A 15521-nucleotide genomic window follows, 5' to 3' on the forward strand; every position below is an offset into this window, starting at 1 on the left:
CGCGAACCAACACTGGCTGTGGCTATTGCTGGGCTTGGGCTCCTTGGCCAGAGGTACAGGACGTGGCAAAGCCAGATGCTGCTTGTTTGAATTTTGTGAACCTTTGAGAGATTTTAGGAAAGTCTGTAGCATGAATCAAGACAGGCTGCTAATGAGGAAAAGCCACTGGAAGTGGCTTGGGTGTTCCTGAAAGTTTTGCGGGGCCTGGTCTCAGGGCATCAGAGTGAATGAATGGTGTTGGTTGATGAAGACTCAGATATGGCAGCCACCTGCATCTGCACACTGGGAACAGGCGAGCTCAACAAAGAAACAATGGCTTCTGCCACCTTCTTTGTCTGGGAGAATGCTGCCCCTCCAACCCGCTGTCTGAAGCCAGAAAACCCAGTTCCTCCCCATACATATGTTCCTGGCACCTTTTGAGGTGCTGCCCCAGCACTGGAGCTCAGACCAAGTGAATCTGTGTGTGGGCCCTTTAAGAGGAGCACCTGGGACTCTAGCTGCCCTTGTCTCACTCGGCCACGATCTCCACTGGTTTTTACAGCCAGAAGTTATGGTGACTTCTCTCCCTGGCATTGGAACCCTGGGCTGGGAGCCTACTGTGAGGCTGGGACCCCTTGCTTCTCTGGGTGGGACCTCCACAACTGAGTTATCTCTCCTGATTTCTAATGGTTACATGTGGTTGTGGGACCAGCCTGTTCCACGTCTTCGCTCCTTCTACCTGTCTCGAAGTGGCTTCTTCTGTATGTCCTTAGTTGTAGGGCTTCAGGTCAGCTAGACTTCAGGCATTCTGTAGTTTAGTAGTAATTTTGATATGCTTGTGAGAAGAGGTAATCGTAGCGTTTATCTACTCTGCCATCTTGACCGATTCTCAATGCCCTGTTACTCTTGCTTCCTGGAATACTCACCTCTTTATCTCAACATGTTGAGATTTTGTTCTTCTTTCAAGGTTCCTTCATGAAACTTTTCCTAATCTTCTAAACAGATATTATTAACTCCTAGGATACTTCATTTGCATCTCTTTTATGGTACTTACCATATTTTGCCTTATTTTAAAGTTATTTGGTGATTTTATGATCATTCTCCTTTTGAAGGTTAAGCATTTTGCATCTTATTTTTGTATCCTTACAATAGTATCAAATTTATATTTTTTCAGATGAATTGGGTCATCTTCGGTATTTTAATGTTTTATTGGAATTAACTAAAATTTTATTTCATGTTTCTATCTTCCTATACTTCCTTTTCACAGTACTGTCTATATCTATCTCTGTCCTTTTCAGAATGGATTCTCACTTTATTTTTTAAACTACTTAGTATTTATTTTTTAAATTGATGAGTAACTTTCAAGTAGTAAAGTGTATAAATCTTAAGTCTATAGCTAATAGGTGTTCATATGTGTGTACTCATGTAATCATCAGTTAGATCAAGATAAAGAACACTTCTAGCACCCCAGATGCAGTCTTTGTGTCTCCTTCCATGTAGTATATCTATCCCATAACAACATTAACACGTTGCGTACGGCGGGGTTTAAATCCCTCGTGAAGATTCTCATGATCCTACGCAACGTGTTAAAAAAACTTCAAGTTGTTTTTGTCTTTTACGCTTTTTTTAAAGTAATTGCAAGGTCATATTTGAACCTGCATAAACAATAATAGCAAAGTTGTCTAATTTTGAAGGGTTTAATCATTAAGTGATTGAATTACAAGCTTATGTTGAAGAATTGTTTTAGTATAGAAGTGGACTAAGAATTTAGAGGGTAGTCATGTCTCAAGAGGTATTAAAATTTTCTAGATTTATTTAGGAGTGTCAGTTTCAGTTTTATATACGATCGTGTGATTATTTGGTTAATATTTCCGTGTGCTCTCACTCCTCCGGATTATAGCTCTATTGGAGCAGGTACTTTTTTTGCCTCGTCTTTTATGTCTCTAGTGTAAATATGTTGCTTGACACATGTTAGGAGTTTGATAAATATTTGTTATGTAAATGAATGAATAAGTGGGCAATTTCTTCTTTAAACAATCTTTATGTAGGTGAGGTAATCAAAGAACAAAAAAAGCTGAAATCAGAGCAAATTGCGAGATTCCTTTGCATCTAGTTGGATATAAAAATGAAGTTGTGGGATATAAAACTGAAAGCAACAAGTGAACAAGACAAACAAAGAAACAAAAACTCATAGACACAGACAACAGTTTAGTGGTTACCAGAGGGTAAGGGGGGAGAGGGGGATGTAGAAGAGGGTAAAGGGGGTCCAATATGTGGTGATGGGAGGACAGCTGACTCTGGGTGGGTGAACACATAATGCAATAGATAGATGATGTGTTATAGAATTGTACATTTGAAACCTATATAATTTCACTTACCAATGTCACCCTAATAAATCTAATTTAAAAAAAAAGAAGATTTCCAGAACATACAAGATAATTGGGGGAATACCAGGTAAAATCTAAATATAACTTTATTTTAATAAAAAGGAAAAAATATATAACTTAATTTTGTGGTGTTGCTACTTTAACAGGTATCTTATATTGGAAAAGGCATCAGATGAACTTGTTGAACGAAGTCACATTTTTAGTAGCTTTTTCTATAAATGCTTGACAAGAAAGGAAAATAATTTAACAGAAGATAATCCAAATCTTTCGTAAGTCAATCTTCCAATGTACTTAAGTTTTGAGAGGCAAATATACTATTTTGGTAATCCTAAGGCAATATCCTCGTATAGTATTTCCTAGATTGAACAATATTACCACTTGTATAGGTCCTGGGTCTCTTTGCTCTGTAAAACATTTCTCACCCTTCTGAGGACTATTCCCTGTCACAGGGAGGCTGACTGTTGCAGGCTGCATTTCCAATTGCCTGTGCTTTGGGGGATACTGGAGGTTGGAAGGTAAGGAAGGAAGAAGCTAGGTTGTTTCTTCCTTACCCTCTGCCTTGGGCAGTGATTCTGGCAGCAACTGTGTTTCCTCTATGGGTCCATCTCTTTGGACAGACCCGCTAGAGCTCTAGCTTCCATCTGGAGGTACTGCTTCTTCCCTTTGCCCTTCAGCATAGGAGGATAGCAGTTTTCTACCATGCTAATCTCTGATTGCCTCAGTGTCCTCCCCCCCCACACACACACCTTTTGGCTTTACACTTTTTCTATCACCACTGTAGCCAATTCACTACATTATATTTTATCTGTCTTAAATATATAGAGTGATATTTGTTTTTCTGGTTGGACTCTCACCAACATACTACTATTTAATTAAACTGATGTAACATTATACAAAATACCATATTTGCTGGCAGAGTTTAGCTGAATTTCTGTCCAAGTATTTTTTGATTAATGCTAAAACCTATAGAACAGAGAATAAGGATAGGCAAAAAGGAGGAAGGAGTTATTTTTATTTCTTAGATAGCAGTAACTTGATAGTTGTAGCACGGGGCCATTTCACCCCTCTCCCCTCCCCTAACAATTTATGTGATGATCTATATGGTAGACCCATGATAAAATTAAGAGTTTTTGCTTTAAAAATAGTGTAAATATTTGCCTATCACTTCCCAATTTACAGGGTACAGTTTTGTACATTATTTCTTCTTGTACTAGTTCGTTTAGATCAGGGGTGTCCAAACTGCGGCCCATGGGCCAACTGCAGCCCGCAATCCATTTTTAACTGGCCCACAGCAAATTCCAAAAATATATTTAGTTTACTTAAATAAACCAGGTGAGGCAATACATACTTCACCTCGAGTGAGTGGCGCAGCTGTTTGTGTGTTTTACTGCATATGGCCCTTGGTAAAAAACATTGAAAAAAGTTTGGACACCCCTGCTTTAGATGATGTAGGGCATATATATTATATCCCAACTTCTCAGATGAGGACAATATCATCTGAGGTCAATAAAGATTAAATAACTTGACTAAGGACAGACAGGTAGTAAGTGGCAGAGCTGGTTGGTACTTAGATCTGTCTTTTTTTTTTTTTTTTTTTTTTTTTTTAATTGGGGAATGTTGGGGAACAGTGTGTTTTTCCAGGACCCATCAGCTCCATGTCAAGTCCTTGGTTTTTCAATCTAGTTGTAGAGGGCGCAGCTCACTCACCCATGTGGGAATCGAACGAGCGACCTTGGTGTTATGAGCACTGTGCTCTAACCGCTGAGCCAATCAGCCTCCCAGATTTATCTTTTAACCTCTAGTCCAGAGATGTTTTCATTATACTGGGCTACCTTTAAAAAATGGTTGTGAAAGTTTGTTTCATTCCTTTAAAATAATAGGAATAATAAGCAAGTAAGAAGATGATTAAGTGGGTAAATTGTGTTTTTTTCTTTTTGGTATTGTTGGAGAAAGAGGATGGGAATGGGAAGAGTATTAACATTATTGCATGCCTGCTTGGAACCAAGGCAGTGAACATAAAAGTTATTTTGTTTCATTCTACAATAATCTTTAACATAAGTGCCATCGTCTTTATTAATTGAAGCCTAAAGAAGTTAGATAAGTTATCCAAAATTGGATATAGCTTTCCAAGTTCCAAGTTCAAGCTCTTTCTATTGTTTATAGTGTTGTGATTATATACTTTATGGTCTAAATGGGGACACTTGAGAAAATAAAACGAGGCTCTAATATTAACTACACTGGGCAACATGTGTACTGGAGCTATCCTAGACAAACTGTAACATGTGGTCAACTGTATTTTGAATGTCTTTATAGGTTTGGAACTTGTGCTGTTGGACAAGTCCTGCCAGGATCAATTAAGGAGAAAATGACAATTTGAAAACATTTTTAATAATCAGGGTCAACGGAGAGGGATATATGGAAGGGGAAGATTTATTAAATAAATTTGATATTTAACATTTCTTATGTTCTCCTGTTCTACCCTGTTTCCCCGAAAATAAGACCTAGCCAGACAATCAGCTCTAATGCGTCTTTTGGAGCAAAAATTAATATAAGACCCGGTCTTATTTTACTGTAATATAAGACTGGGTCTTTAATATAATAATAATATAATATAATATACATAATATAAATATAACACCGGGTCTTATATTAATTTTTGCTCCATAAGACGCATTAGAGCTGATTGTCTGACTAGGTCTTATTTTTGGGGAAACACGGTATGTATATAGATACTGATTTTTCGTACCATGCATTTAATCCCACATTTTGTTTTAAGATTATTAGTCAATATAGAGATTATGAATTTGGCATACCTACCTAGAAGCTGAGAAAATGAAAGTAGGTAGATTCTGCTATATTTTCAAATTTTTGAAAATTTTGTTGAAAATTAGAAATGTTAGATATTATAGGCCTGGTCATATATAAAAGTAATACAAAACAAAGTTACATGAATTATATTTTGGAGTAAGATGGTACTCCATACACGTACAAATGCTCATACTGATGTTTGGTCTGATGTGTTTGTAATTAGTATTCACCCAAAAAAATCCCTACAAATCAGTAAAAAAAAAAAAAAGAGACAACTCAGAAGCACTGAGTGGCCAGTGTTATAAACCTAATGGCCAATAAATTCCCTACAAAAGGTTCAAATGACTAGTGTTAGAAAATTGCAGACTAAATGATACACAAACTATTTAGGAGATCCTGCAAGATCTGGCTTCTCTCTATCTCCCTAATAAACTCATGTCACAACATTCTTCCCTCAGCATATACTTCAACTCAACCTACCTCCTTTCAGTTTTCAAATATGCCAAGCTCTTTCCTATTTTCAGACTGAATTTTTTTCTCTTGGCATTTTTTATTTGTTTCACAACACAATTTCTAATTATTTTATTTGTTTTTCATTTTCTGTTTCTTATTTTAAATTATAACCTCCATGAGGTCAGGGACTTTATCTGTCTTATTTTCTACTCTATCCCCAGTGCCTTTTGGTCAGTACTTAGAGCATACTAGGAATTCAAAACAAAAGATAATAATGTGTATTATTGAATGGCGAGAGAACTATTAGACATTAAATTGAGGATTTTCTACACAGTTAGAGATTATATTGTGGTGCCCATATTCTTTCCTACTCTCCTTGCCCCATCCTATGTCTAGTATATTCCCAGTCAAATAAAATTAGCATAATCAGTAAATCTGCCAACATCAGCAGAACAAAACAGAAGAAAACCTGGTGTCTATCCTTAAGATTCTCAAATGGAAAACTAACAGAATATGCATTAGTTGAAAGTAATTGTTTAAAATCTTTTAATGGTCATTCTGCAATAAGAAAATTCAGTAAACATATGACTCTGGATTATTTTATGAAGTAAATCTTCCACATAGTGCCTAATTACTACCACATCTTTTTGCCCTTTCTGGATCCTGTTTTACTCCTAATGTCTCCCCTGGTGAGTTTGGCTAGGTAGTCAGATGAATAGGGATGGGACAAAGCTATCTGTTTCCTATATCACTTGGTGTATAAGTCTGTAAGAATTTAGCGATTTGTTTATTTTAATTCCCTGCATAGAAAGAGGTCCTTCAAAGGTCTGATCGCTCACCCAAACGTTATACTCAACCTCCTTTATGCCACTATTAAATGCCATCACCTTCCTAAAATTTTTCTCTATACCCTACTTGGTTTTATGTCTTCCTTCCTTAACTTTCCTGATGATGTAAAGAAAAGAAACTATTTTTTGTTTTTTGTGTGTGAACCAACCCTTTTATAGGTAGCTTTCCTAGATGCTGTAACATAATTCCTTATGACGCTTATATTTTAGTTATTTGTTGTCGATTTTTTTCCCCCTCCCTCATTTTAAAATAAATTCCTTTAGGGCAGAGTGGTTTTCATTATTTGTTCATAGGAGCTTAATAAGCATTTGGTGAAGAAATAAAATGAAAGATTGATAAGTGATGGGTATACTTAACTCCTTATCCTATAGTTTTCTTACATATGAAATGAAGGGAGATGAGTTTCATCTTTAAAAATCTAATATCTGCCTCCTTCCTCCACTTCCATTAAGTTTTAAAAACACCTCCCTTATCACAGACATAACATTTAGACAATTCTGTTAAGGTTTAATGATAACATTTTATAGCATGCCCAGTGGAACTAAGCAGAATAAATACGTACCGTGTTTCCCCGAAAACAAGACCGGGTCTTATATTAATTTTTGCTCCAAAAGACACATTAGGTCTTATGGTCAAGAGATGTCATCCAGAAAAATCATGCTAAGGCTTATTTTCCAGTTAGGTCTTATTTTCAGGGAAACATGGTATATCTGTTTATATTCAGTTATGGAGCCACTTTTGGAATCTATAAAACATTTTATAAATTGTTGCATTTCTTCTATTTATCGTTATAAGTGGTGATCAGATTTAAGAACAACTTGGAGTTAATTAAAGGAGATAATTTTCTAGTGTGCTATATGTTGCATATCTTGAAAAGAATGGTTAAACTAAACTTACCATTGTTCAGTATATAAAAATGACTCTTGAAATCCTTATCTTAAATTTTTAATTTTTTATATGTCAAATATATTTATCTTTCATATTCCCAGAATGGCACAAAGAAGACATAAAAGAGTAAGAACATGGACTCGTCACATAAACATCTTTAATAAAGATTACATCTTTGTGCCTGTAAATGAGTCGTGAGTATTTCAGATTATTTAAAAACAAAATTGGAGAGAATACAGAAAAAAATTGGGGGCATTTTCTGATTAATAATCAGTAAAAAGTATGGGTACATAAATCCCAGGTATTATTTTAAATTTTTTTCTAAAGAGCTAAAACAATGAGTTATTTATCTTGGATTTTGGTTTGACAGTGGTTATGTTGTATAGTGAAAAAACTAAAATGACAAATGCCCACATGACTGTAATGACTGAGACATTGATTTTTTTCTTCTTTTTTTGTACTCGAGAAGATTTTCAAAATAAAAGATAAAAGGATTTTAGGATGAATCTTTAAATATTTAAGAGAATAAGCTCTTTAAGCACTAATAGAAAAGTGGTGATGCTGTGTCTGTTTGTCTATTTAATAACGCAAATCCTGAACAGGAAACACTAACTATATGAAAGTAAATATGTTTAAATTACTCAGATTTTACCCTAAGTAGTCTTACTACTTATTTAGTTTTAGAATGTGTGTTCTATATTATGTCAGATATTTCAATGAACTTCTTCAAAATTGATGTAGTTTGTCATACCTACTTTCTTTGCTGTAGCTCTGGAACATATTCTTCTACATTGTTTAGATTTTGTGTTATTAAGATTGTGTTTCTTTTTCAATAGGTCTCACTGGTATCTTGCAGTCATTTGTTTTCCTTGGTTAGAAGAAGCTGTGTATGAAGATTTTCCACAAACTGTATCTCAGCAATCTCAGGCTCAGCAATCCCAACAAGACAACAAAACAATAGGTGATAAACTTAATATAGATGGTGTTTTTAATAATGATGACAACAGTGAAATGATTATAGGAACAATATGACTTTAAAAGATAGTAATTTATTATCATTAAATTTATTAGAAGAATAAGAAGTCTGAAATTTTCATGATAGATGCCTAGCCTCATGTCAGACAAAATGTAATTCTTAAATTATACTGTTGTATCAAGTTTTATCATAGTACTTTTTATAGAATAATCTTGCTTACATGTCTAAATCCATGCCATGGATCTACATTTTTTCTTAATATAAAGTAACACAATTCTTGTTGACACTAGTAATTTGGCTAGGTAATACTTGGTCTCTCATAATTCTTCCATGGTTTTTATCATGTTACAACTCAAATAACCTTAATTAAGCAAGCAAATAAGCCTACTTTCTTTAAGGAAGAAAAACCAAAATTACGTTTCTTATAGCTGTAGCCTAAGTGGGAAGCAGAATTAATAATAGCCATTACCATTAATATTGACCAAAACCTAGGGTGGGAGGAAAAAACATCTGATAAAACAACTGATTATTTTCATTTTTCTCTAATCATTCTCTGTTTCAAAAGTGTACTTACGCAACACTGTGATCACAGGTTAGAACCATTACCAGGCAAATTAACGATGCTCCACATTAAAACAGCAGACTTTTTTTAAAAATAAATTTTATTGGGGGATATTGGGGAACAGTGTGTTTCTCTAGGGCCCATCAGCTCCAAGTCGTTGTCCTTCAATCTAGTTGTGGAGGGTGCAGCTCACTGGCCCATGTGGGAATCGAATCGGAAACCCTGTCATTCAGAGCTCGTGCTCTAAACAACTGAGCTATCCGGCCACCCAGAACAGCAGACATTTTGATTAGTGATCCATCTTTGAAGATTGTCTTTTATAGGAAACTAGCTCAGCTAACTGATATTTCAAGTTTTGGCTCAGGGGTTTATGTATTGTCTGATAATAGCTGACCATTGTCGGTTTTATCTGTTGATTGAATTTTATTTATAACATGAACTATGAAAAAAAATTAAATAGATTCCAGGTATTTTTTTCCTTTTAAATACTACTGTGCATACAAATTAGAATTTAAACTTATCTGAATACTTTGTATTAGACATAAAATACTCATAACTGCTTTGTTATTTCTAACTAGATAATGATCTACATACAACTTCAGTACTATCCTTGGGTACAGCGGACTCCCAAGTAAGTGTGTTATTTATAGATGTGAAGGAATGAATCTGTAAAATAGGGCATAGCTAGGTGGGCTATGATGGATATTGGTGGCCCATAATTAAATTTTGCTGCTTTACGATTCTTAATGTATTTTGTGGGGGTAGGAAAGAGAACAAGGGAAATTAAGCATTCTCCGTGCATCTGTTTAGCTCACTTTAACTTCTTCGGTTTGTTTACTTAGTAGTTTATCTGATCATCTTTGTTGACTGCTTTTCTAATTTCTGTGAGTCAGGTTTACTTTTATTCTTTGTATCAGCACTTTCTTGAACTTAGTATAATTAATAAGCTAAGCAAGTATATTTTATATTCTATTTTTCATTATTGTGAATTGTTGATAAAAATTATTCAAAGTAGACTCAAGGTCAGTCTATATTATTCCTGAGACTAAGATAGTTTCTGTTAACTTTTCTTTATATGGTACGCATGGTCTAGATTTGGTGTCTTTAACTGATTAAGGTAGCCATCTAATGAATTTTTTTCTGCATACAGTTAGCATAGTCCTATGTCTTTACTGTCACTGGTACAGGTTGGACAGAAGGAAGGTTTTCTTTTCTGCTGTCACAGTGGCAGGGTAGGGGAGTTCCTTCTTGCTTCTAGAGCCGGGTTTCCCAAATTGGGTTCCTTGAAACACTTGTTCTATGATGCAGTTTATAATAAAAAAGGATCCTAAGGTCACTTAAGTTGGGTAAATCCTGTGTGCTATTCTTGTCTTAGAGATTCACAGTTACATTAGAATAATAAAGATTCTGAGAAGCTCTGCTTTAAAGAAATCTGTTTAAGTTTGTTCTGTTGTTTCTCAAATGTATCAACAAAACAGCCATCTCATTTTCTTTACTGCACATGAATATTCTGCTTCTTGTGCTGCAGAGGGAAGAAATGTGTCTTTACTGACATACTGAGGTAGAGAATGTCTGAGTATGTAAGCACAGGTTAAACTCGCTTAAGATGATAGCTTTGAATAGAAGTAATTAAAGTTCCAGGTTATTTTTTAGGACATAGTATATTAAAGGTCCATAGCTTTCTGAGGCCACATGTAAAACTATATAAACTATATAAACTAATGAATGAATTTTGAAAAATAAAATTAGCTCACTTCAGTTGATGAGAAGAACTCTTATTTGAAATTTTAATTTTAAAGAGTAACTGAATATTGATTTATTCAAATTAGCTTTAATTGCAAAGTTATAAAAATTCATGTTATTTCAGAATACTGAGAAGAATATGTCGACACCAAAGAAAATGTGTAAAAGGTAGGTACGTGCTATAATAATATTTATTTCAGATATTTAGATATACTTTATATACAAATATGTACATCTTGATTTCTTTCTTTGCTCTTCATAGGCCATGCATTCTCATACTAGACTCCTTGAAAGCTGCTTCTATACAAAACACAGTTCAGAATTTACGAGAGTAAGTAATGACAGTTTTACCTTTTAGTCTGTTACCTAAAACATCTCAATAATTTTGAAGCTATCTTAAGAATTACTGAAAACGCTATATCAGAATTATATTTTATTATGTTTAGATGAGGCCTATAAACTTATCAATAATACATATCCCCTATTATGTGTTAATGTTCAAGTATTTGTCAAAGATTATAGCAAAAGTAAATTTGGAATTTATTCACAACTGAACAAAAAGCATACTTTTACAAAGGAGCATTGCAAATATTAGTGGTTATCAAAAGTAACACTTTAGAAAATATAACTTTTACATTCTTATTGTGTGTGTGTATGTAATTTTGTAATTTACTGTAGGATTTGAAAAAAACTAGCAGCTAAAGTTTTAAAATAATTTGTTAGTTTTACTTTGTAATATAAATGACTGTGTTTTTGAGTTGTGAAAGTTGTGTTGTTCAAAAGGTCTAGCTTGAGGTAGCACACCTAGCCTCAAATGTGTTTTCACTTTTGTGAAAGTGTTGCATAATAGTAAAGGTATTTCTACTCAAGTCATTCTATTTTTTTGACGATTTAAGGTATTTAGAGGTAGAGTGGGAAGTTAAACGAAAAACTCATCGTGAATTCAACAAAATAAACATGGTGGACCTTTGCCCTAAAGTTCCTAAACAAGATAATAGCAGTGATTGTGGAGTATATTTACTTCAATATGTGGAAAGCTTCTTTAAGGTATGTAAAGATATAAATAAGTTTCTTATTAAGTTACCAACATATAATCACAAATTACTGGCAAGCAAAGAAGCAGGAAATATTACAGGTAATCAGGAAAGAAAAAAAGAAAAGAAAAGAAATGGAACTGCAGATAATCCAGATATTGGAGTTAGCACATCAGAACTTTAAAATGATTTGATTAAATGTGTTGAAGAAAATAGTCAAAGACAAGCAAAGTAGATGAAGAGATGGAATCTACTAAGAAAAAATCACGTTAAAAACGTACAATGCTATATCTGAAAATAAGAATTTATTGGATAGGTTTAATGGCGGACTGGATAGAGCAGAAGATGGGATTAGTGAACTTCAGAAAAAGACAATGGAAAGTGTCCAACTTGCTCATAGAGAAAAAAGAATGCAAATAAGAGAACAGAGCATAAGAGACAAGTGTGATACAGTCAAAAAGTCTAATGTATATGTAATTGGACTTCCAGAAAGATTACATCGTGTGGTGGAAGGGAGAGTAAGGCAGACAGAAATTTGAAGAGAAATTTTTAGAGCTGAGAGACTCATGTATTCAAGTAGCTCAGAAAACCATAAGCTGCATAAGTACAATGACAAGCATGGGTATTATTTTCTAGATCATCTATTTAAGAAGAAATTTTAAATAGCAATGAATCACTCTTTGCTTTTTGAACTGTCAGCTTATTACTTCAGTCATTGCTCGTATTATTTATGAAGATAGGTATAGGAACTGGATTATATGGTTTCTTGGAAAATCCTTAAAGGTACTTTCAAAGCGTGAGGGTTATAATACGTAGTTGAAACTTTTGGTGTAATTAGAGAGGAATGATACTAAATAGTAGAATATGGTACACATTATGGAAACCATTAAATGTTATGTTGGGTTTTTTCCCCCCCTTTTTAATTCCATATTGGAAATTCATTATAGGGTGACAATTCTGGTCTTCTAATACTCTTTCCAAAGAGATTTGATTTTGATTTTAGAATATTCAAAGTGCCTTATTACATAACATATTCTGAGTCTGTTACATAATTCTACTTTGTATAGCCTCAGTCAGTAGAATATCTTCTAATAAAGGACCTTAGCACTATTTAAGATTCCTGAAGGAAAAACTTAAAAAACCAAACCTTGTGTTTTACAAATTTATGCACTAATGGAACTGAGCTAAGATGGCAAAAAGAAATAGATTTGGGGTAGACCACTCAAAACATGTAGAACTTGTAACTGAACCTTAACAAAAACAATATTATTTCTAATAAAAATACTTGAAATGGAGTAGTTAAATCTCTGCTGACATTTGCTCCTAGAATGACAGTTAGTCCATCCTTTCAGCATTATATCTGGGACTCTTAATTCCTTCTTCAAGATGTAAGTCCTTCTTACATCTGGATTCCAATAGTTTCATCAAATTTATATACATGACCCTCTTCAGCAATTATTTTTTTAAACACGGGGTAAGGTCTTTGCAGTTGCAACTTGCAACTTCCTGGTTAAGCTTAATATGATAGAAAATACAGCATCTTTGAAGCCATAAAATTGGCTGTTTCTTGCACTAAAACAAGGCATTTCTGGAGGATTCTTCATTTACTGTTAAGGCTTTCCCTTTGTTTTAATAGATTCAAAATATTAACATATTGAAAAAAAATTGTGTTCAAACCAACCTGCCGTCTGCATTGTGCTGGATCATTATTTATTAATTCTGTTTGCACTATTCACCAAAACAGCATTGTAACGGAACAGACAGTATTTAATTTTGATGAAAAGTTAGCAGCTTAATGAAAATGTTCTAAAATTGATTGTGGTGATACTTACTCAACTCTGCAAATATACTGAACACCATTCAACTGAATATTTTAGGTGAATTGTATGGTATGCGAATGATATCTCAGTAAATCTGCTATTTAAATACAGTTAGCAATTTTTCATTTCTTTTAAAAATGAAATTAAAACAAATTTGAATTACACTGCTAAAGTGATTGCATTCTTTCTTTTCTCTCTCTAGGACCCTATTGTTAACTTTGAACTTCCAATTCATTTAGAGAAATGGTTTCCTCGTCATGTAATAAAGACCAAACGGGAAGATATTCGAGAGCTCATTTTGAAACTTCATTTACAGCAACAGAAGGGCAGCAGTAGCTAGTTAATCTGTATAAACATGGCACAGATGTTCTATACGATTATTGGAAAGCTGCTTACCAGTATTTGTGTTAGGCAGCTCACAGAGAAGAAAATAACGTGCAGTAGTTTTATAAGTCATTGAACATTATTTAAAATATATAAGGTATATTATTAGAATTGTTGGGATCTGATGGAACAGAAATGGGGGTAATATACATAAACTTATTAGATAGAAATTAAAATTTCATAAATATTTGATATTTTTCTGATTAAATATGCTTGGATTATGCAATAGCATATGTAATGTGGGAATGTTTTTGTAGATAATAAAACTATGTGATCTGTACTTCCACATAACTGGGAGTTGAGGGGGAGTTAGGTTCTCCCTGGTGCCAGCCCCAGTGCTTGTCAAATTTGTTGACAAGTCACATTATATTGTAATTCTATTCTTTGCAGCTCAAGCATGCAGTATGAATACTGTGTATTTTTTTGTTTTTTTAAGGATTTAGTATCAAGGCTTCAGAAAATGCCATTTACGGCATCCCTTCTGTATAGTGTAAAAGAAGACATAATGTTAGGAAGATGACAAAAAATCAGTCTTTCAAAGCGCAGCTTATTTTTCTCAATTGCTAAATGAAACCATTATTCTGCTGTAATTTTTTTTTCCATCTTTTGATGTCATATGTGGGAAATCTGAGAATTTAGTTCATTCAGGGTAAAAATTGAAACAAAAATATTTAGCTGTCCAAAATAGGTTTTTAAAAATTATATATGTAGCTCAACTTAGTTTATTTGAAGTATAGCTATATATTGACACTTACTTTACCCCAGAATATATGTACACAGTTTATATAAGTATGGAAGGTAAAATTGATGTCCTCATAACTTAAAAAAATTACCCTCAAATTCTTATTTATTGTTAGAACTAAATATATAATTTTATAGCTCTATTACCCAGTATTCATTTGCAAAGCCAGATTACTCTCATTGCTTTTATATTTTTAAAGTGTAGTTTTTAGAGATCTGTAATCCTCATGGAGGTTGATTCTTTTTAACTCAATGTTCAGGTAACAGTTCTGAATTCATGTGATGATTGTGGTATTATATAAATACTTCACAACCTTCTAATGTTATCAGGAATATTTTGAGGGACAATTAAAATGTATTTTGTCAAATAAGAATAATGTTTTTTAAGAATATCATTTTAATCTTGTGCTTTAAGCATCTCTTGGACTTACATTGTAACTGTATATAAAACTGAAGCAGAGACAATTTAAGGTAAAGCTAAAAATAGGAACATTTTATTTCAAAATCATGTGAATTGAGATTATTAGTTAAGCCTCAGTGTTCTTAAACTTTTATTAATCTTGACACCATCTTTATGTTGTTAAAGATATTTGTCTTTTGGAAATTTCCTGTAAAGATGCTTATAATAATATGTTTCATTCCCAATTTGTGTGTATGTGGGAGGGGACTTTTTTAGGTGACTATTAATTTTGTACATCTAATTTTGGGAAAGCAAGTATATAATACATCTTCTTGTGATTTCTTAACTTTTTTGTTTTGTGTGTTTTTCAAAGATACCACTCACTGTCCTTTATCATGTTTTGAAGACTGTTTAAAATTCATTTTCCTAAATTCATGTGGAAATAATGCTTTGAGAATATCAACATTTTATATTAAACATGTTTCCAGTTCATTAAA

At 33.5% G+C, this 15521-nt stretch overlaps 1 protein-coding gene across 7 annotated transcripts in view; it reads left to right on the top strand.

Annotated features, from left to right (window-relative positions):
• SENP7 (SUMO specific peptidase 7) overlaps nt 1-15521 on the top strand; it is a 115601-nt gene extending 100080 nt beyond the window's left edge. For 5 of the 7 annotated variants that reach the window (XM_074332581.1, XM_019711204.2, XM_019711206.2 and 2 more), the window contains 8 exons: nt 2513-2635; nt 7466-7558; nt 8201-8325; nt 9481-9533; nt 10770-10813; nt 10908-10976; nt 11542-11692; nt 13702-13982. In XM_074332581.1, the coding sequence (XP_074188682.1) occupies nt 2513-2635; nt 7466-7558; nt 8201-8325; nt 9481-9533; nt 10770-10813; nt 10908-10976; nt 11542-11692; nt 13702-13839 (796 nt within the window). In that variant the 3' untranslated portion in view covers nt 13840-13982. Of the gene's footprint in view, nt 1-2512; nt 2636-7465; nt 7559-8200; nt 8326-9480; nt 9534-10769; nt 10814-10907; nt 10977-11541; nt 11693-13701 lie in introns of all 7 variants that reach the window. The other 2 variants (XM_019711205.2, XM_074332590.1) reach the window with 2 other exon arrangements.

The sequence above is a fragment of the Rhinolophus sinicus genome, linkage group LG01 (genome assembly GCF_036562045.2).
Source record: "Rhinolophus sinicus isolate RSC01 linkage group LG01, ASM3656204v1, whole genome shotgun sequence".
In the NCBI taxonomy this organism is placed as follows: Eukaryota; Metazoa; Chordata; class Mammalia; order Chiroptera; family Rhinolophidae; genus Rhinolophus; species Rhinolophus sinicus.